The 21,506-nt window shown below is 37.9% G+C and overlaps 1 protein-coding gene across 1 annotated transcript in view; it reads left to right on the top strand.

Annotated features, from left to right (window-relative positions):
- PNPLA8 (patatin like phospholipase domain containing 8) overlaps positions 1 to 14,092 on the top strand; it is a 70,487-nt gene extending 56,395 nt beyond the window's left edge. Inside the window, exons 9-10 of the mRNA XM_039506441.1 lie at positions 11,284 to 11,479; positions 12,967 to 14,092. Of these exons, the coding sequence (XP_039362375.1) occupies positions 11,284 to 11,479; positions 12,967 to 13,241 (471 nt within the window). The 3' untranslated portion in view covers positions 13,242 to 14,092. The remainder of the gene's footprint in view (positions 1 to 11,283; positions 11,480 to 12,966) is intronic.
- Positions 14,093 to 21,506: the final 7,414 nt, after the last annotated feature.

Here is a 21,506-nt window from a genome sequence, read left to right as displayed (position 1 = left end):
AAGAGCACACATTCAAAACTTCAAGGAAAAAATCTTACATTGTAATGTTTATTGAATTTTCATGTCACAGTAAATAGCACTAGATCTATGAATATATTATTAAAAATTAAAAGATAATACTAAATTACTTTTATAAAAGGCTCTGGTAAAAAATTGTATATTGTCCAGTATGAAACTAGTTGATTTGCTGTTGAGCAAGGGATGTTAACTGAACACCTGTTGGAAAATCTTTTTCAACGCTCACTTACATACTCTTTCCCTGCTGTACCACTTCGTTATGTTCAGTGTTCTGGCAGCAAAGCTCTGGAGAGATGTTACAAAAATCATAATGTTAATAAGTGTGACTTATTGGCTATCTCACTGACTGCAGCAGCATGACAGGATAGAGCATCGTAAGAATGGAGAAACACCAAAGGGCAGGGATGGCTCGTATGTTTGGTTAAGTGAAGAGGGGGGACTTGCAGCTGTTGTGAGTGTAAACAAAGGGAAGAGATGTCAAAATGTAGGGCAAGGAAAGACAACATAAGAACCAGAGAGAATAAAGGGAAGGAGCCACTTGTCAGCTCTGGCCACTTGCCCAGTAGTCTGAATGAACCCTGGACATTTGCACATACTTTATATGGATGCTTGTTAACCGAATAGTCATTTGAAGAGAGGCAGTAAATTGTAGTCACCCTTTTAATCATGGATTCCAACGTACCAATCCCTATGGGTAATGACCATTTCATTTATATTATGACATATGTGATTTCGGCTGACACTAAAGTTCAGCTTCTGAAAATAAAATTTTTTAAACATGTTCACTTTAAATCTAAACTAACTGATTATATATGCTTCCATGATGTACGCAGTATTCTGTATGAATTAAAAAAATGAGGCTTTATACTGGAATGTGTTCTGTACCTTCTGAAAGGAGTTAATCCTCTCCCCACTTCCTGAATTTTACAGGAGTTGAGAAGGCTCAGGCCCATGCATGAGGTGCTCATGAGCTTGGAGAATTGCGCCTTAAATTGGGTAATTTTGTTTGGGATATAATCTAATCTTGATGAAAATATTTTCAGTCTGGTAAAGCAAGAACAGGTTTGTTTGGGTTGTTTCTTGATCTTTCCTTAGGATAAGCTGAAAGTTGAGGGTGCTAGAGATGGTAGAATGCATGTATGCACAGTGGGTCCATGAAATGTGTGTGTTATAAGTGTAAATCACTATTTTGAAAACATAGAGAGAGGAATGAATATTTGATCTTGAAGGTAGAGATGTCAGAATGCATGTTAAAGGCTACTGTACATGCTGCTTCTGATACATTCTATACTTCTTGTTGATGCCTTGCATTCACTAATTGTTATACCTGGGAGCATTCAAAAGTTCATCATGGTTTAAGTGCAACATGTAGATGAAAAGCAAGCTAGTTCTCCAAAACCTCATCACTATCAATCTGTAGGTAGAAAATCCAACTTGTCACCACAGCTGCTAGGCTCTTGTACACTATAATTCCCACATTCTTTTCAGTGATGGCCACTCCACTGTATAATTTATTGCACTTACCAAGGTGTTTCATAGCCTCATTCTGTTACTTGATTTCACACAATCATGAACTTGTATTGGTCCATCTCTTCAAGAAAGAGTCAAAGATCAATAGCTTGGGTAAGTCTTTTCACATACCAGTATACTACCCTTGCCCTGTCATTGTTGTTCATTGCTGCAGAAGCATTCTGGGAATGGTGATAACTACACCTCCAATATTCAAATAGATAAAATGCTTCAGAAAGGTGATTGATAAAGAGTTCAAAAAGGCAGAGACAGTGGAAACTGGGTCTTTAAATCAAACTGACAAACTTGACATAATTTCTTTTTAAAATAAAGGCAGGAAGTCAAGAGCAAACTGTCAGATTTTGGCCCACAAATGTAATCCTTGCACCCAGGGATTGGTCAAGTTTATCCTATTTATTCGTCAACTCCTCATCAACGTAGAACGTTGGCATTTTTACCTGACATTGTTTTAGTACCTCTGCATTTTCTTTAATTTTAGTCTATTGGATATTCCATAGCACTGAAAAGATGTTAGCCAAACTGAATGATTAACCTACATTTTGGTTTGTGTCTGTTATATTAATGCCTGACTTTTAGAAGCTAAGAATGCTTACAACTATGGAAAAAAGCACTTAAAATAGTAACAAATACTGAACATGCTCAGCAAATGGAAGAAAGAAACGAAATGAATATTAGCACAAACTCAAATCAAATTGACAATAAAAATAGATACTTCCAAACTCCAACCAACGATTAGTATGTTGTAAAGAAGATTGTGATAATCTCACTGTGTTTTATGAATACAGTTGAATAAGGAATTATTTTTGCAGTGTCGTGTAGAGTCTCAGACAAACATGAAAAGCTCATCATGATCCCATGAAGTGATCCACTTTATGCAATATTTAGGTCAGTCATTCAGGACTTATGTATTGACTATTTAAAGATGTTTTGTTTCAATGAAAACATTTTAGTTTCCAATCTTCACCAATATGAAGTGAAGAAACAAGTATTTAGAATCTGAAAGATCATTTTATTTGATTTAAGTGTTTATTATAAAATGACATTTGGAAATCCTTCATTGTAACTGCATTGTCTATAGCTAGTACCCTGTATACAATGTATATACATGGCTGAAGATCATTGCAGATCATTATTTAAGTGCTGCATAACACTGCTCCACAATCTAGGATTTCATTTTTTTTTTTTTAAGTATATAACCCTAACGGTTACAAAGAAAAGTCTCACAATGTAAACCAAATGTAAATTGATATGGTAATGTCTTCCTGAATCTGCAGAAATCCTGAAAAAATAGCTATGGTCAACATTTACTCTTTCACCATTGTTCATTTTAAGAGAAACTGCATTCTATTATGTTTTTGTCTTTGTTTAAATTAGTAGCAGATTGGGAACAGGATGAAGTCATGTAACTAGTTCAAGGGGGGGAGAACGAATCCAAACCTTCCCATCTGTCCCCCATTTGTTTCCTCTGCCCTGGTCCAAAAGGGGGAGGGAAAGAGGAGATACATTGCTCTCCCCACTACCAACATCCATACTTGCTCCAAGATCGCCAAAACTTCCCATGACTCACCCTCAACTGTCTGTATTCAGCAATTAACTTCCAGTCCTCCCCTCCCCCAACTTCTATAACTCATTTATTAATGTCGGTACAAAAATTCAAAGAATTTAAAATCGGGGCAACATAAAATAATTGAATTTATATTAAAATAAACAGCTAGTAGGAATAAGTCTTGTGCCACATAGAATGTGCGACCTTGTGAATAGTCATGATTACCTTGCCAATTACTTTGATTAGACACAAATAAATTGAAAGATTGTTTATAGAACTTCCCTGTCAGTTTTTTCCTCTTCAAGTATTGTAACTCCCATTATTTTTAATAGACAATAATTTAGGCTGTTTTAAATCTTAGCCTGTTATATAATCACTAGTATTTTAAAAGTATGCATTTTCAGATAAGGTGGCATTACATCCTACTTTTGATATCAGCACCTGTTTCATGCCCTACCTTTCTTCACTATAGGTGGGATTTAAAAATTTATGTTGAAATCCCAGCCCCACTGAAGTAAAGGTAAAACTCCTATTGACTTCAATATTGTCAAGATTTCATCTTTAATATCTCAAATATATAAGAGGTAATTTGGGATCTTTCTGTGTGCTCTGATTTTAACTATTCTTTTGGGAAGAGAATCATGGACTGAGCTAAATTTTGGAGAGAATCTTTTTTTGTAAAACTCCCTTTTTCTTCCTTTAGAGCTGCTGGGACCCATATTTGGGCAGCACTTCTCTTGAACCTCAGTCCATATCCACTCATGCCTTCAACTTTAAAAATCTGAATTGGAAGCAGTGCACAATTTCTAACTTTGTATGCAGCTGAAATTGGCTTCCCCTTTTTATAGAATACCAATTTAATCTTTACTCTGTGTGTTCTCAATGCCAGGAGCTTTGTAATATAAGTTTTTAGGGAGGAAAAAGTGGGTGGGGAGGGAAGGGGTGTGTGTGTGTGTGTGTGTGTGTGTATACATACACACACACACACTTTTAAAACTCTTTGCACAGGCCTGTTATCCCTGTACGATACTTCAGGCGCATGCTGTGCTGGGAATATTCCAGTGGTTGTGTACACTGCACACTCCTTTGGCCTTGGTCATGGCAACACACCCAGACTTAGCAATATCCCAACATGAAGTGCACTTTATCATTATTGCTTTAATGGATTTGCCTACTTTACTTTATAATTCCATTCAGTTTTTGGTGACAAGTCACATATTCTTCTCTATAGCACATGGGGAGTGGTATGTGTGTGTGTGAGTGAAAATCAGAACTGTAATGAAATTTAAATGAAATTCACTAGATGTGATTCAGTTAACATACTCTATTCTAAAATTAATTTAGAAATAAGCAGGGAAAATATAAATATTGAAGTTTTAGATTAAAGTCCGTGAAGATGCTAATTATTCATAGGACAACACTATACTTTGGTTTTGGGTTGGGATTTTTTTGTATAGAACACAGATTAACAATAAATGAGGATAGCCTGTACCAAAACGAGACTGTTCGCTTCAGCTGTGTTTTGAGCAAAATGTGCAAACCAGTCCAGCAACAGTTCAAAGAGCTTTTGTAAATCCAAATGAAAGCTTAATTAAAAAAAAAAACTCATCAAGCCAATAATCCTGTTTTCACAGCACTTATTTATCCATTGCAGCTGTAGTTAAAAAAAAAAAAAAAAAGTTTCTGGTGAACGTGAATCCACTCTAAATTATTTATTATTCCAAACTACGCTAGAGTATGAATGCATCTTTGGTTATTCTTGTGATTTGATGGGCCAGTGTTAAGAGCTGATATGTTTTTTTAATATTAAACTGTAACTATGATCTATATTTACATTATTTAAATGTTTTTGGACATGATTGTGTTTGTATTTAAACTACAATAATAAAACCTATCCCAGGCCCTAGACAGTTCTGTCATCAGTTAAAAGTGCAGTCCTTATCCACTAAAATGAACTCAAACAAAACACCAGCTAAACCTCATACAGACAGCCGCTAATATGCACAAATAAAATTCTTCATCAGATTCCCAAAATTCTTCATCAGATTCCCAAAAAAAGCTCAATTTTCTTAGTCTTGCCCAGTGCCTACTCAGAACAATGGGCTTTCACCATGCCCAGAAGGAAAGCAGATTTAGGCTGTTTTGAACAAGGGGGAAGTGAAATCCAAATGTGAAGGACTTTAGGAAAGCACTTGAGCACATTCCTGAGTTAGGAAAAAGGTCCCATAGCTTATCACAGCAGCACATTGGTGAAAGATTGTAGGATCATAGCAGGGTAATGTTGACACACGCATTATTGTACTTCTTCTGCAGTAAGAAGAGGTTGTAAGCTACCCTCCTTTGGTATCTAGTTTCACTCTATTCATCAGGTGACTGAGGCTTTGTCTACACTAGCACTTTTGTCAGTAAAACTTTTGTTGGTCAGGGATATGAAAAAAAACCACACACCTGACTGACAAAAGCGCTGGTGTGGAGATGGTCTCCTGCTGACATAGCTACTGCCACTCATTAGGGGTGGTTTAATTATTCCAGTGGGAGAGCTCTCTCCTGCTGGCATAAAGCGGCTACACAGGATACCTTACAGCAGAGCAGCTACAGTGGTACAGCTGTGCCCCTTTAAGGCCTGTAGTGTAGACAAGGCTGTGGTATCTGGTCCTGCCCCCATTATAGGCCAATTAATTTTAGTGGAAGCAGAATCAGGCCCTTAAACAGGTCACAATTCGACTGACCTGTTAACATACTTTGAGTAATGGTTAGTTGGGACAGACACAAATAGAGCTACAATCACAGGAAAAAAAGACTATTTGCCTCGTATCAAAATTCAGCTTTCAGAACTAGGAGGTCCACTTTCATTATCAAATAATCTGCCCTCCAATGGGAGAGTTACTGGGGTTTTAAACCATTGGTGTGAGTCCTAAGGCCTGGTCTACACTAGGGGGCGGGGTCGATGTAAGATATGCAACTTTAGATACTTTAGCGCGGGATCGATGGCCGTGGCTCCCTCTGTCGACTCTGCTACCTCCGCTTGCCCTGGTGGAGTTCCGGAGTCGACGGGAGCGCGTTCGGGGATCGATATATCACGTCTAGATGAGATGCGATATATCAATCCCCGATAAACCAATCGCTACCCGCCGATCCGGCGGGTAGTGTAGACATACCCTTAGCAGTGATATAAATCCAACATTCACATCAGAGTAAAAGGTGTTATTCCAAGATGAGTGTCTATCACAGTTATAACATATCTCTAAGCTTCAAGGGCAAAATAAATGTACAATAACTGAAAAGTATTTGCAATAAGAAAAGAACTGTTTGGTTAAAAAAAAGTATCAAAATTAGTGGCAAATTGGTCTGTTTTCTCCAGAGGTAACTCAGTTTTACATAGCCAGTGAAAATGTTATTATTTGGAACTTTTAAATACATCATTAAATGCAGAAATATTAAAAACCATACCCCCACCCAAAAGAAACCTAAAGGTGAAATTTTAAGATGTACATTTCCAAGGAATTCAAATTCAACTGCTGCTTGTTGAACTTGATTATGTTTTCTGTTTTGACTGGGCTACTTCAGACTTTCACAGTATTTTTATGATATCCTTTTCAGCATTTTGGATTTTATATCAAATTCTTTTGGTTGGTTTGAAAGATGAAAAATATGTTTGAGTATATGTCAAGGTTATTGGAAGGGCTAATTGCTTAGTAAAGGATAATGTGACATCAGCTCCAGTGAAGTAGTTTTCCAAGTGCATAAGTGTTTAGTAACTCACTTGTCTTGGTAAAAAGCAACAGAGAGTCATGTGGCACCTTATAGATTAACAGATGTATTGGAGCATAAGCTTTCATGGGCTTCAATACGTCTGTTAGTCTATAAGGTGCCACAGGACTCTTAGTCTGGATCTATAAAAAGCAACAAACATGGCTACCCCTCTGATACTAGTCTTGGTAAACTTTTAAAGGTCATTTTACAGTTAGTAGAACACATTTTGATTCCAGAAAATATTTAGTTCCCTTTTTAAAAAATATTGAAAAATTTGAAATTGCATGTGAAATACTTTTGTAGAACAAGCCAATTTCAGGCAATCAGACTATTTTCTGCAAAAAAACTGACTTGATTGTATGAAATTGAAGCAAGGCTTTTATTTGACCACTATCTGGAAAAGGCCTTGCATTTTTTGATTGTTTCTTAAATGTTTTTTACATAATATTTAATTACGTCACTGAAATATACATATTAACACACAATCCTGTTAAGAAAAACACCACTGTGGTTGCATCAAAATGTGCATTGGTTATATGTGTAATCATATTAGCACTTGAAGAACAACCCTTTGGGGCACCTGAAAGTGAAAGGAGTCTATATCTTGTCTGCTTTTAGAGGACTAGAATGGCTTCTGCATTTTCTGCAGTACATATATTTTATTATAGTATTTTTACAGACAGGACTTTGGTAGGCCCCAGGTGAGTTAATCCTCTTCCCTGAATGCATAAAATATAATTGTTATAAGACATCAGCCATCATATTTTTCTCCATTTATAATAAATTATAGATCTCTACAGTCTATAAATGCATCTAGTAGTTATAGTGCCATAATACATATTTATAGCCTTGTAACTACAGTCTATTAATAGACCTTGTAGTTATAGTGCCATTATATGTATTTATAGTCTTGTAATTCATTTGTCCAACTTTGATTTTGCATAATTTGATTTTTCTATTTAAATAAAAAGGAAAATGTCCCTTTCGCTTCTGCAGTTCTCCATACAGCTCCCCTTATCCCTTTGTTCTCCTTCAAACTTCCTTTCTCTCACACTTCTTCCAAAGCTGCACAGCTTTTAACATTCATCTTTTCTTTAACAAACAAAACTTGGAAGACATATTGTGATCCCTATTTAAAATGCAATGGTTAAGGGTTAGAGATTTGAACAGAATAATATTGGAAGCCAGAGCAGCAATGCATAATATGTGGTAAATCTTTATTACATCCTTTGGTATTCATTGTAATAATGATCACAGTGAATTGTTCTGATTTTACTGTAACTGTAATAAGTAACTGTTGCTATTTAACATTATTTGATGTCCTCTTATTAGAAAGTGGAGTGGGTCCTGAAATAGGAAAGCATCCCAACTCAGGACAGACACTTAAGCACATGCTTAAATGCCATTAGAATCAATGGGATTAAAGTACATGCTTAAAATAATAATGTAATCTTCGAACAGGGTTATGTTACTGCAGAATAGGAGCCTTTTAGTTCATGCCTGCAGTGGCCACAGTACTTAAACAACTTAATTTGTATGTTACCAAATATCGTACATTTCACAGTATAGCCAATGCAATTGTGCAATTACACAACATTACAACTTGTCAAAGCTGCAAGATCAAACAGTATTACAGAGAGATAAAATCATAGGACGAGAGTACCAATTTGAAAAACTCACATGGTACGCCTACATCTTGAATACTGCATGCAGATGTGGTCGCTCCATCTCAAAAAGATATATTGGAATTGGAAAAGGTTCAGAAAAGGGCAACAGAAATTAAGGATATCAAACAGCTTCCATTTGAGGAGAGATTAATAAGACTGGGACTTTTCAGCTTGGAAAAGAGATGACTGGGGATGATATGATTGAGAGCTATAAAATCATGACTGGTGTGGAGAAAGTAAATAAGGAAGTGTTATTTACTCCTCCTCAAAGCACGAGAACTAGGGTCACCAAATGAAATTAATAGGCAGGAGGTTTAAAACAAACAACAGGATGTATTTCTTCACACAACACAGTCAACCTGTGGAACTCTTTGCCAGAGGATGTTGTGAAGGCCAAGACTATAACAGGGTTCAAAACAGAACTAGATAAATTCATGGAGGATAGGTCCATCAATGGCTATTAGCTAGGAGGGGCAGGGATGGTTTCCCTATCCTCTGTTTGCCAGAAGCTGGGAATGGGCGACAGGGAATGGATCACTTGATGATTACCTGTTCTGTTCATTCCCTCTGGAGTACCTGGCATTGGCCACTGTTGGAAGACAGAATACTGGGTTAGATGGACCTTTGGTCTGACCCAGTATGGCTGCTCTTATGTAAATTGGCAAAAAAGGGAATGAGATAGGTTGTCCCTTAGAAAATACAATCTTAATTTCTCAATTACTGAGGGACAATCTTCAGTCATTGCTATATTTGCTTTCCACAACCAAATCTCTGTATAATTTTTCATAAGTGATATACCTGAATATTTGGATACTAATATCTAAACTGTATCTTTTAGATTTATTAATCTAAATTTGGGGTATTGCTGATTATGTACTATATGTATTGTATGACTTTTAAACGAACCTTTGTGCTTTTGGATGATTTAGGCACCACACCCAGATGTACAGACACTCTTTCCTTAACCTGTGTATTATATAATTTTAACAGTGGCATTAATAGAATTCCCCTGTGGTGGATGCAACACTTCTCGAGTTAGGAACTTGTCATCCATAATTTTTAGAAATCCCAAGGATGATTTATTATAGGCAGCATGAGATCTCCATGGTGATCCAGTTTTTTTTTCCCCCTACATGTTAAAGATATGTGCTTCAGGAACCCATCATCCTTCTTCTCTAGTATGATTTTGGAGGTCTGTAGCAGGCCCCAATTGGTAACAACTCATCTTGTGTATTATCCATTAGGGCAATGATCCATAAGCATTCAGGAAAATTTTGTTTCAGAGTTGTCAGTGACTCAAACAGGTAATGCCATTTTTGACATAGAGTGCCTCTCGCTCTCCCTGGTTTCTGCTCTCTCTAATTCCTTTGTTGCCACCTCCTTTTCTTTCTTTGAATCTGGGATGGTGATGCTTCCTGAATCTGGCTGTCCAAGCACTCTTCAGCTTTGATGGTGCTCTGCAGAGTCAGTATTTGTTCCTCCCAACCACAAATCTTGTCTTCCAGCACAGCCACCAACTTGCACTTCATACAGAGTGTCACAGTTAAAAGCTAACTGCACCTCTGTTCCCTTCCTGGTTTCTCAGAATATAACCCTTTATGTGTCAGGCCTTGGGCCTTTACCTATCCTTGGATGGAATTCCACTATTCTCCCACTCTTAGACTGTGTCCTGGACTATGGTACCCTCTGTATAAATCATGCTTACCCAGCAGGTCTGACTGCATTTAGCGCCTGCAGTTCTCCTATTACAGAGTCTGTGACCAATAGTGTATAGCATCTGTCATGATCAAATGACCTTATTAAAACCTAAGTATTGTTTATTTTAACAGTAGGGAAAAAGCATTTAGAGAAAGGGATTTCGAAACCATCTACAGACATCTGTCTTACCTTAAAGGCTTTCCATCCCCTTAAGGTAACCTAGCAGGCCCAGTTTCTTCAGACATCACAGCAGGTGCCTATTTCTCATCCTGGTTTCCCCAAACAACTCCTCTCCCTCTCCCTCTCTCTTCTCTCTCAATAGTCCCCCTTTTTTAAACTGCTAGTCCTTTTGATCTTTTATGCTCCCCAATTATTTCCTGGCATTGTCTCTTAACAATCCTCAACTGTTTGCTGAGAAGTGGTTTAACATGAGACATTCTCTCATTTCCTGCTTGTTTTCATTACAGACTTGTATTAAGCTAAACCACTATATTCATACAGTAAACATCCCAATAATAGATCAATGTACAATATTTGTGAATTATTACACAGTATCTCCAATTTCTTCACATAGAGGAAATCCCTTGTGGCTTCCGGCAGGAAAGCAAGGGTGGCATAGCCCTTGCAGGTCACTCCTTGCCATCACATTATTGAACTTAGAACTGTACCTAGAGAGCCTCTTGCATTCCCTTCAAAACTGCCATGTGCCCTTCTTGTATGCCTGTTTAGCAACTGACTTATGTACTAAGCCTCACCACTTGAATCCACCCCCTCAAAAAGAGGGAGGGATTAAGCACACAAAGACTTCAAATGCAGGGGGCAGGGGCTGATCACAGATGCAAGGTTCCAGCCACATGGTCCTCACAGAGATACAAATCAGTCCTGTCTCACCTGGCCTATTCAGGTCCCAGAAGCCAAGCCACAGTGACCCTCATGGAGACCAAACCACAGACCAATCACAACACTCACCAAGTTCCCATTTGTTCTGTTTCATTAATTTGTCATGTTTCAGTTGTGCAGTGTTAAATTATAATGAAAATGCAAGCAGCTTAATATAATATTAATTTGCAGGATGGAGGTCTGCTTCTGAATAATCCCACTGCTTTGGCAGTCCATGAGTGCAAATGCCTTTGGCCAAAAGTCCCACTGCAGTGTGTAATATCGTTGGGCACTGGTCGATATGAAAGCGAGAGGAAGAACAGCATCACATACACAAGTTTGAAAACCAAACTTACAAATGTTATCAGCAGCGCAACTGACACAGAAGGTTAGTGTCTAATGATTTGTCCTCTTGTCTGTAATTGGTTTTAACTATTTATGGTTCTCAGGATGTCACTTGTTATCATTAGAAATACAGTACATCAGAAAACATATAATACCATGAAAATACATGCAATAAAGAAAATTTAAGTGTGTCTTGTGCACTTTTAGTCCAGAGAAAATTTCATAACCTTTTTTCAAATTGGGATTACATTGTTAATCTCTGCCTGCCATACACAGCTGGATTTCAGGTTTAATGTAAATGAAAAGTCAGTTTAGACCAAAGCAGGAAAATGGAGATTTAAAGAATAATTTTTTTCAGTAATCTGTTTTCACCATACGTCGTAAATATTTCCAGTTTTCTTGCTATATTTTAAATTGATCATTTTTCCTCTCTTTATTTCCTCTGATATTGGCTTTTTATTGTTAGTTATTATTATGGATGTACTGGGTAATTATAGAGCTTGTGAAATATGCATTTAAATTATCTGAGTCTGCACCTTGAGTATGCTATTACTAAACTGTCTTTAATTGATGAATACATCACATCTGAACAGTGTAACCATAATGCTGATGAGGTATTAGGAATACAAAACTACATCAAGAAAGGTTACAAACCTTAGAAATCAGAATAAGAATTTGGCTGAGAATTATGGTAATCAAGCAGTGTTTATTTTGTTTGTTTGTTTTGTTTTAACTTGGCTTTCAGAAGAAGAGAAATCCTGGAAATCATTTCAGGAGTAAAGGAAATAGGGGACACTTTCTGTGTATATAGTTTCAGCTTTTCACAGAGAAATATTAAAGCAGTTGATCCAGAACATTGATTTGTCTTCTGAAACTTGTGACATTTTTAAAAATGCCCTCTTCACTCTAAGGACCGAGTTCTGTCTGTCAATGAGTGTGTTTTTCTTTGATGTCAGTGGGAGCCAGTCACACACATCTGAGAGCAAAAATTCCCCCAGGCATGGGAGCACAGTAGAATTACATAGTTAGATGGTCGTACCTTTCTCCATTCTATAAGCTGCAGAAATGTGGATGTCTGGAAGAATGTTTTGTCCATATAAACACTTATTGGAAACCCAGGCACAGAGTGAACTGATACATAGTGATTTTAAAAGTACTCACACGTCTTCTGCTGCTTAGTTCCATGTATGAGCAGAGCAACAATGTGAGACTACTCAGTAAGGCAAGCCAGATTTACTTTGCCTCTCATCAGTGTAAAATGGTGAAGTGGAGAGTTAGCTGAGTTGTTCGCCTTGTGTAGAAGTAGGGAAGGAAGAGAAGCTTATCTAAGCAATTTGGTGATATGAGAGCTACTATGACTAAGAAACAGTGGAGGGGGAGGACAGATTGAAGGAGGTGATTGGTGGGGGTGAAGCTGCTGTGAAGTTAATTAGTCTGCAAAAGCAAGCAGAATTTGTAGGGCTGCTTTTCTCTTGATTTGTCAGAAACTTAATTAGGATTTAACATTTTACTATCTTTGTTTTAAACCAGAAGTCCATACTATGCTGGATGGCCTGTTACCTCCAGACACCTATTTCAGATTTAATCCTCTGATGAATGAAGACATACCTCTGGATGAAAATCGTAAGGAAAAACTCAGTCAGTTGCGGACAGATGGAATACGGTATTTAGAACGAAATGAAGAAAAAATGAAAAAAGCTGCCAAAATCCTAACACAAGAAAAAACAGTTGTGCAGAAATTTAATGAGTGGATAAGGTTAAAAGCCTATATGTGTGAAGGACTTCCATTTTTTTCCAAACTGTGAATATGTAATTAAAGAAAACTCATATATACCGTTCCAGAAAATCCAGCCAATACTATAAGGGATCTGTGCATACATCGATACTGTATAATTCTGGATAGCTGTCAAAGTCCAGGGAATGCTGGAGAAAGCACTTCCCAGTCAAGCACTGGTATAGTGCTGCCTGCTTTGTACACACACCCTTCGAATAAGGTTTCATGATGTTCCTTTTTTGAGCTTTAGAAACATTACTGTTGTACTAGTTAATTTTAGTAAAATACTGGGTTTTTTTGGCTGTTCATGGAGGCCTATTTTAGATTCATTACACCTAGCTCACTTTGTACCACCTAAGATTGACAATTATGAAAAACAAATGTGCTATACATTTTTGTAAATATATACCATAATCATGTTGACAGTAACACCCTGTTTGTTTACCTATTACTGAATTTAAAATAAAAAAAACCAAACTCATTTCTAAATAAGTATATTGTAGGCTCTGCAATATATACTACAAACTGTTTTACTGCCAGTGAAGGTAATATCCTTTCAGCTTATGAAAACCTAAAACTTGGCCCATGTAAATGCACTTTTCCATTTCAAAGATAATGTTAAAATAATTTGTTTTTAGTATGCACTTTTTTGTGTGTAACAATTAACTTTGTCCAGTAAGATGTTTGCTGATTATAAAAAGGTATAAAATACTCAAAATCAACCAGTATTTTTTCTGTAATTGTAAGATGTGCTGTGCATTAACTTTTATAGGTTCAACTCCAGAATAATTTATTCGTTGTTTGAAAATAACTCTCAAACCTCATCTCAGCAAATATTCTTGTCACATAATAAAGGAAATAAACTCTTGAAATAATCCACTTCTCATGCTGCAGTAGTGACTTTCTTAACGTATTGAAATCTCAGAATTGGATAGCACCAAACTTTACAAACCAATGTACAAGAAAAGTATATAAAGATGATGCATGGAGTAAATAAGTTCAAATAAAATGTGTATTTTCTGTTATGCCTTGAAATCCATGTGTGCATTCCCCCAGTATTTGGTTGACACTAGTGTTGTGTGTTTATATGTAGCTTAAAAGGTTCCTTTTGGAAAAAATATTTTGTTTTAATTTTTATTATACCCATCTTTGTGGCCCATTCCACTAGCCTTATTTATGTGATTTCAGTGAGAATATGTTAAAGAAAATGACAAGTATAATTGGACCCCTAGAAACGGTGTAGCTGTGTGAAGGTTTGAGGAATCTGTCTATGTACAATTTATGAAATTCCAGTTTGAGATTATAAACTCTGTGTGTGTTGTTATCAAACTACACACTTCATTTTGGAAGTGGAGCTAGCATGCCTTCTCTGTTGGCTTTTTTTCCTCCATGTTATACTGAAATTCCAAGGGGTAGTGTCACAGGGGTAACAATGGAGGATCCTTAAACTTTGATGGTCCTCTGTTCTCATAGGCACACCCTGGCGCAGAGAGTTAGTTTCTGCCCAAAATAACCAGTCTGCCCAGACAGAGCAGGGGGTCACCTGACAAAGGGCACTGGCAGTTATTAAAAAAAAAAGTCTTTTTTGCAGGGCATTTTAGAGAGGAAGAAGAGACCAGAAGCAAAAGGCTGGCTGCCAGAGTAAGAGGAGACTCTATATTCCAAGGGAGAAGCCATGTGCAAGATGGAAGTAGGAGAGGAAGGATCCGTTCCTAAGCTCCTTAAGAGACGGGCCTAAGCTCAAAGAACACCGAGGTGAAGAAACAGAGGCAGGGAATAGCAGATAGGTGTTTTAGTATTTTGTCTAAATCTGTATATTTTTATGCTATATAAAGTAAAGAGTGTGTTAAAACTTTGCAAAGCCCTGTGTGTTGTGTGCTTCAACTATCATGTTTCTGGAGAGGTAAGTAGTAAACCAGAATGCCCACAAGGTTGGAGCTCTGGGAAAGGGTGTGCTTAAGCTACTGGAGAGTCTGAGGGAGGCAGCAGTAGTCTTAGGCAAAGGCAGTGGGGCATCAGCTCTCAGAAGGGGGTGCTTGACAGAGGATCTGTACCCCTCAGAGTGTGCCCAAAAACCCAGAGGTGGTGCTTGCCCACAGTTTAGTCTCAGGTAGCCTAAAACCCATGAGTGAGGCACAATGGGAGCCAAACACAGCAGTGTTGTGAGTGTCCAGCCAACAGAAATTTACCAGGGCTGTGGCAAGCTGCAATGGCACTTTTTTCTTTTTTAAACCCACCATGTGAATATGGTGTTACTGGAAATCTAGGGACTTTGGCTAGGTTTTTAAAGATATTTAGGTGCCTAAATACCTTTAAAAATCTAGCCTTCAGTCTTGCATCTTTTGTTCACTTGAGTAGCCCTAATGACTAGTGGGACGATTTGCATCCGTAAAAGTTGCAGGATCCGTCCCTGGGTCAGGCTTGTCTGATGGGTGCTTTAAATATGGATAAAATATTGAACTTCAAAGTGTTAGTATGTCAAGAAGCAAAGCAGCATTGGAGGCCTTTCAGAAGCCCGTCTACCATTTTGCCTTTTTGGAGTGGATAGCGGTAGTAACCAAAGTCTAGATCTTCTGTTACATAATTCAGTTACCCAGAATGACTCACTTCCTTTGATTGCCCACTGCTGTGTGTATCTTTTTAAATCATAGGTAGCTGCATTAGCCTGTCTCTAATAACCCTTTTGAGGTAGCAGCTCTAAGAGGGATTCAGAGCAGAAAGAGGAAGCTACTGCTGAGATCCTGTATTCCCCTCAGCAGGGTGCCACATATCTCATGGTGTGATTAGGGGAAAACAAAATCTAGGCTTTCAAATTTCACATGAGAGACTCTTGTCACCTCTCTGCCCCACTTGTTCTTCCTTCCTCAACCTTTATAAGACCCTCCATGATTTCCAGGCTTCTTTTTGTCTTTGAAGCTAGTAAGTTCTGTTAAAGCCCACGTGTAACCCTGGGCTGAAGTGTTTTAATGATCTATCTGATACAAATAAATTCCAAATACCCAAAGGCCAAAGAAGCCTTTCTAATTTGTGGCACCAGAGAGGATAGGAGTGAGGTTGGGTTTTTCCTTGATCTGGGGAAAGATTAGAAAAATAGAATGCCACAATAATTGGGTGAAAGAATGAAGTATATTGGTCATTTGTCATTTTTTATTATGAACACTCCTCATGCACCAGAAAGGGTTGCCAGAACAAAGACTAATGTTAACTACTTAAAAAGAACATTTCTATAGTCTTGGCTACAACCTGGCTTGCCCTTTAAGGCAAGCTGGGCTCAGCCTTGCTGTGACCAGACAGCTATCCCCCCAGCTGAGGCTGATGGGCTTAATTATATGACTGACCCTAGCTTGAAGAGATCAGAGAGGGAGTTACTTAAACAGAGCTGTGAACACAGTCAAAGGAAGTGATCAAGAGAGAGGACAAGGGGTGTTTCTTCTCTGGAAAGAGTTTGGGGAATTCATGCTGGAAGAGATCCTCAGGAAGCATGTTAGACTCTTGTGGAGGAGGCGGTGAGAGATTGCCTACAGGTAGTAGGGAAAGACCTGAAGAAAACTGCCATCATCTCTGGGGAAGGACTGGGAAGAATCAGACAGCAACAGGGGGCCAAGGAAGTGGTCATCCTGGGTCACTAGAGGCTAATTCCTGCAATGCCATGACCGGAGACCAAGGAGTGCTACAGTGGTAAGTGCAACCTGTAGGGTCTTGGTGGGGAAAAGAATTATACAGCTCCCACCCTCTCTTCAGGATATTCACCCTCAAGTATCCTTAAAGCCAAAGGAATGGCAAGAATCCGTTTAGTTCACTGACAATCTTTCCTATGAGCTGTGGCGTAAGGAAGGGTTTTTTTTAAAAACAAACAAACCCTATACACCACTGAAGGAGGCACAGGAGTTGTTTGACAGAATGGCTTGTCTTTTCACCAATGTCCTTTGGCAAAACGGACATTTTAGAGTAAAGTAGGGCCCAGTGCCTACCTCACTTTTTGCCTCTCCCTGTGGGTTAGATGGCTCTCAACCTTTATTTGTAACATTTGCAAATTCACTTTGCTCCCAAAGGAGTTCTGCTTTTGCTTCAGTTAGAGCTGGAACTGGATTTTATTCTACTAAATCTTTTCTGCTGCTAGCCTATATCTAGTCTTTATTTGTAACAATTTTTCTTCTATCCTTTATAGTGTAACATTATATTTCTCTTGTTAGGTGTATTTATAAATTATACATAAAAGTGAGCTGAGCTGCAGAGTAGAATTAATTCTGACTCTTTCACACCATTACACACACACATTCCTAAGACACATGTACAAAATCCTTTCATAGTAAACACCTTGATCCTCAGGACAAAACACACTGTACCGGCATGAATTAGGAGCACGCTTTCCCCTTTGGACCAAGTGAAAATATACAGGGGCCATACATTTGTGATTTCCTATTTAGTTACTTCAAGAAAAACGGTAACAGTTCATTGGAATCTCATCTGCTGTGGATATGTTCCCACAACCTTACACATAAATTAAGATTGTATATTCACGTGGGGCTCTGGTGCACTTTGGTATGCTCACAGAGGTGCTAGAAAAAAGTGGGTTAGATGGCTTTCAACCTGTCCAGACTACTGTAACCCTTTCAGGAGTTTGATTTATCTTGCATACCACCAAGTTTCACCTCACTTTAAAACCACTTGCTTACAAAATCAGACACAAACATACAAAAGTGTCCCAGCATACGATTACTGAAAATAGCTTACTTTCTTATTTTTACCATATAATTATAAAATAAATCAATTAGAATATAAATATTTGTACTTGCGTTTCAGTATATCGTCTGTAGAGCAGTATACACAAGTCATTGTATGAAATTGTAGTTTGTACTGACTGCGCTAGTGCTTTTTATGTAGCCTGTTGTAAAACTAGGCAAATAACTAGATGAGTTGATGTACCCCCTGGAAGACCTCTGCGTACCCCAGGGGTACACATACCCCTGGTTGTGAACCACTGGGTTAGATAAAATTGCAGGAAAATTATGATGACTTGGAGGATGGCCTGGAGAATGTGTTAATTAACTGCATAGGTTGCACTGAGCTGGGATGGATCACAAATACTTTGAACAATGGGATTTAAATACCTTATGATTTTGTTAAATTGAAGAAATTGACTAAAACCAATAAAATGAGACTGTAACAAGAACAAATGTAATTTTGATCATGGGAGAAGAATAATGCAAAAGCACAAGCTGGAGGCACACAGCCTTGGTGCAGTACCACAGTGAAAGCTCTGGGAAATATCACGGTTAACAACTTGAAAAAGAATCAACAAAATGACACTGCTGAGGGAAATATAAACCTCTAGGATCGTATCATGGGGTTGTATGAATATGTAGATAGAAGAATAAGATTTTAATCTTGCTATGCTTAGCATGTAAGCCCTCAAACAGCATATTGTAATTGGTTTTGTTACCACATTTTTTAAAAAAACCTGACAAATGGGAGAGAACAACAAAAGGTGGGAAAACAAGAAAGACCAAATCAGAAAAGGCAGAGAGGTACTGAAATTTTCAGTCTAGAGAAAAGATGGCAATGCCCAATTTTAGACAGTGGACAAAAATAGATGTCAAATTTAAAGGTGAATTAAAATGCTTTAAAAGAAAGAGTGATATCCTTGCCATTGATTTCACTGCAGCCAGGATTTCACTTTGTGTTTAGTACAAACTATGAGACTACTTCTGAAGTAAGGTACTAATCTGAATTAGGGTTGTCAATGAATCGCAGTTAACTCAAACAAAATAAATCATGATTAATTGCAGTTTTAATCGCACTGTTAAACAATAGAATACCAATTGAAATTGATTAAATATTTTGGACATTTTTCTACATTTCCATATATATTCTATTCTGCGTTGTAATTGAAATAAAAAAGTACACAAAAACAACAATGTAAAACTTCAGAGCCTACATGTCCACTCAGTCCTCCTTGTTCAGCCAATCAATAAGACAAACAAGTTTGTTTACATTTACAGGAAATAATGTTGTCTTTTTAGAATCAGAGAGAATTAGGGTTGGAAGAGACCTCAGGAGGTCATCTAGTCCAATCCCCTGCTCAAAGTAAGGCCAACACCAACTAAATCATCCCAGCCAGGGCTTTGTCAAGCTGGGCCTTAAAAACCTTTAAGGATAGAGATTCCACCACCTCCCTAGGTAACCCATTCCAGTGCTTCACCACCTTCCTAGTGAAATAGTGTTTCCTAATATCCAACCTAGACCTCTCACACTGTAACTTGAGACCATTGCTCCTTGTTCTGTCATCTGCCACCACTGAGAACAGCAGAGCTCCATCCTCCTTGGAATCCCCCTTCAGGTAGTTGAAGGCTGCTATCAAATCCCCCCTCATTCTTCTCTTCTGCAGACAAAATAAGCCCAATTCCCTCAGCCTCTCCTCGTAAGTCGTGCTCCAGCCCCTTAATCATTTTTGTTGCCCTCCGCTGGACTCTCTCAGATTTGTCCTCATCCTTTCTGTAGTGGGGGGCCCAAAACTGGATACAATACTCCAGACGTGACCTCACCAGTGCCAAATAGAGGGAAATAATCACTTTGCTTGATCTGCTGGCAATGCTCCTACTTTTGTAGCTGTCATTGCAAGGTATTTACATGCCAGATATGCTAAACATTTGTTTGCCCCTTTGTGCTTTGGCCACCATTCCAGAGGACATGCTTCCATGCTGATGACGCTTGTTAAAAAAAATAATGCATTAATTAAATTTGTGACTGAATTCCTTGGGGGAGAATTGTATGTCCCTTGTTCTGTTTTACCCGCATTCTGTCATATATTTCATGTTATAGCAGTCTCAGTTGACCCACCACATGTGGTTCATTTTAAGAACACTTTCACTGCAGATCTGACAAAACACGAAGAAGGTACCAATGTGAGATTTCTAAAGATAGCTACAATACTCGACCCAAGGTTTAAGAATATCAAGTGCCTTCCAAAATCTGATTGGGACAGGGTGTGCAGCATGCTTTCAGAAGTCTTAAAAGAGCAACACTCCAGTGCAAAAACTACAGAACCCGAACCACTAAAAAAGAAAATAAACTTCTGCTGGTGGCATCTGACTCGGATAATGAAAATCCACACTACTTTGGATTATTATTGAGTAGAACCCATCATCAGCATGGACACACGTGCCCTGTAATGGTGGTTGAAACATGAAGGGACATATGAATCTTAAGCACATATGGCACATAAATCTCTTGCGATGCTGGCTACAACAGTGCCATGAGAACGCCTGTTCTCACTTTCAGGTGACATTGTAAACAAGAAGCAGGCAGCATTATCTCCTGCAAATGTAAACAAACTTGATTGGTTGAATGAGAAGTAGGACTGAGTGGACTTGCAGCCTCTAAAATTTTATAGTGTTTTATTTTTGAATGCAGTTTATTTTGTACATAATTCTACATTTGTAAGTTCAACTTTATTGATAAAGAGATTGCACTATAGTACTTGTATTACGTGAATTGCAAAATACTATTTTTTTACAGTGCAAATACTTGTAATAAAAAATATTAAGTGAACACTGTTCACTTTGTATTCTGTGTTGTAACTGAAATCAATATATTTGAAAATGCAGAAAACATCCAAAAATATTTAAATAAATGGTATTCTATTATTGTTTCAGTGCGATTAATCGCGATTAATTTTTTTAATCGCTTGACAGCCCTAATCAGACTCAATAAAGGTAGCAAAATCTGTCCCTAAAATAATATAATTTACACTGTACAGTGAATGTGTAAACTTAACATTTACAAATACATTTGAAAAGTAGAGTGAAAGAAATTTTACTTGCCAGAAGTGTGTTCAGTATTGTGTCTTGTGCAAAAATAATCAATAATGCCATGGGGGGGAGTGTAATGGATGAAGTTCCCTGCTTAACTTTAGATGAAGATGGTATCAGGTCTCTTGCAGAAGTGACACAGAACTCTTATCTCATCATGAGAGGCAATAGGAAGGAAAAGCTCAAACAAAGGAAGAAACAGGTATAGATATCTTGTTTATCATTCTTAAGCCTACCCATTTAACCACTAAGCACCTTGGATCTCAAAGTCCTTTAAAATCAATAAATATAAATATAACAGGATTTCCTTTATCTTTATGCTACCCCAGAGACTTAGGAAGTCCACAGGTCATCTGTAACTCTTCAATAACATGAGTGGAAAGGAATGCGGGGGCAGTTTCACCTGCCAGGGGAGGGAAATTAAGTTTGTTTGTAAGGTTCTATGTTTGGAGCCTCTTTTATTGTCCTCAGAACATAAGCAAATC

This window comes from Mauremys reevesii, linkage group 1 (assembly GCF_016161935.1).
Source record: "Mauremys reevesii isolate NIE-2019 linkage group 1, ASM1616193v1, whole genome shotgun sequence".
In the NCBI taxonomy this organism is placed as follows: Eukaryota; Metazoa; Chordata; order Testudines; family Geoemydidae; genus Mauremys; species Mauremys reevesii.
This window is presented reverse-complemented; position numbering and strand designations above follow the sequence as displayed.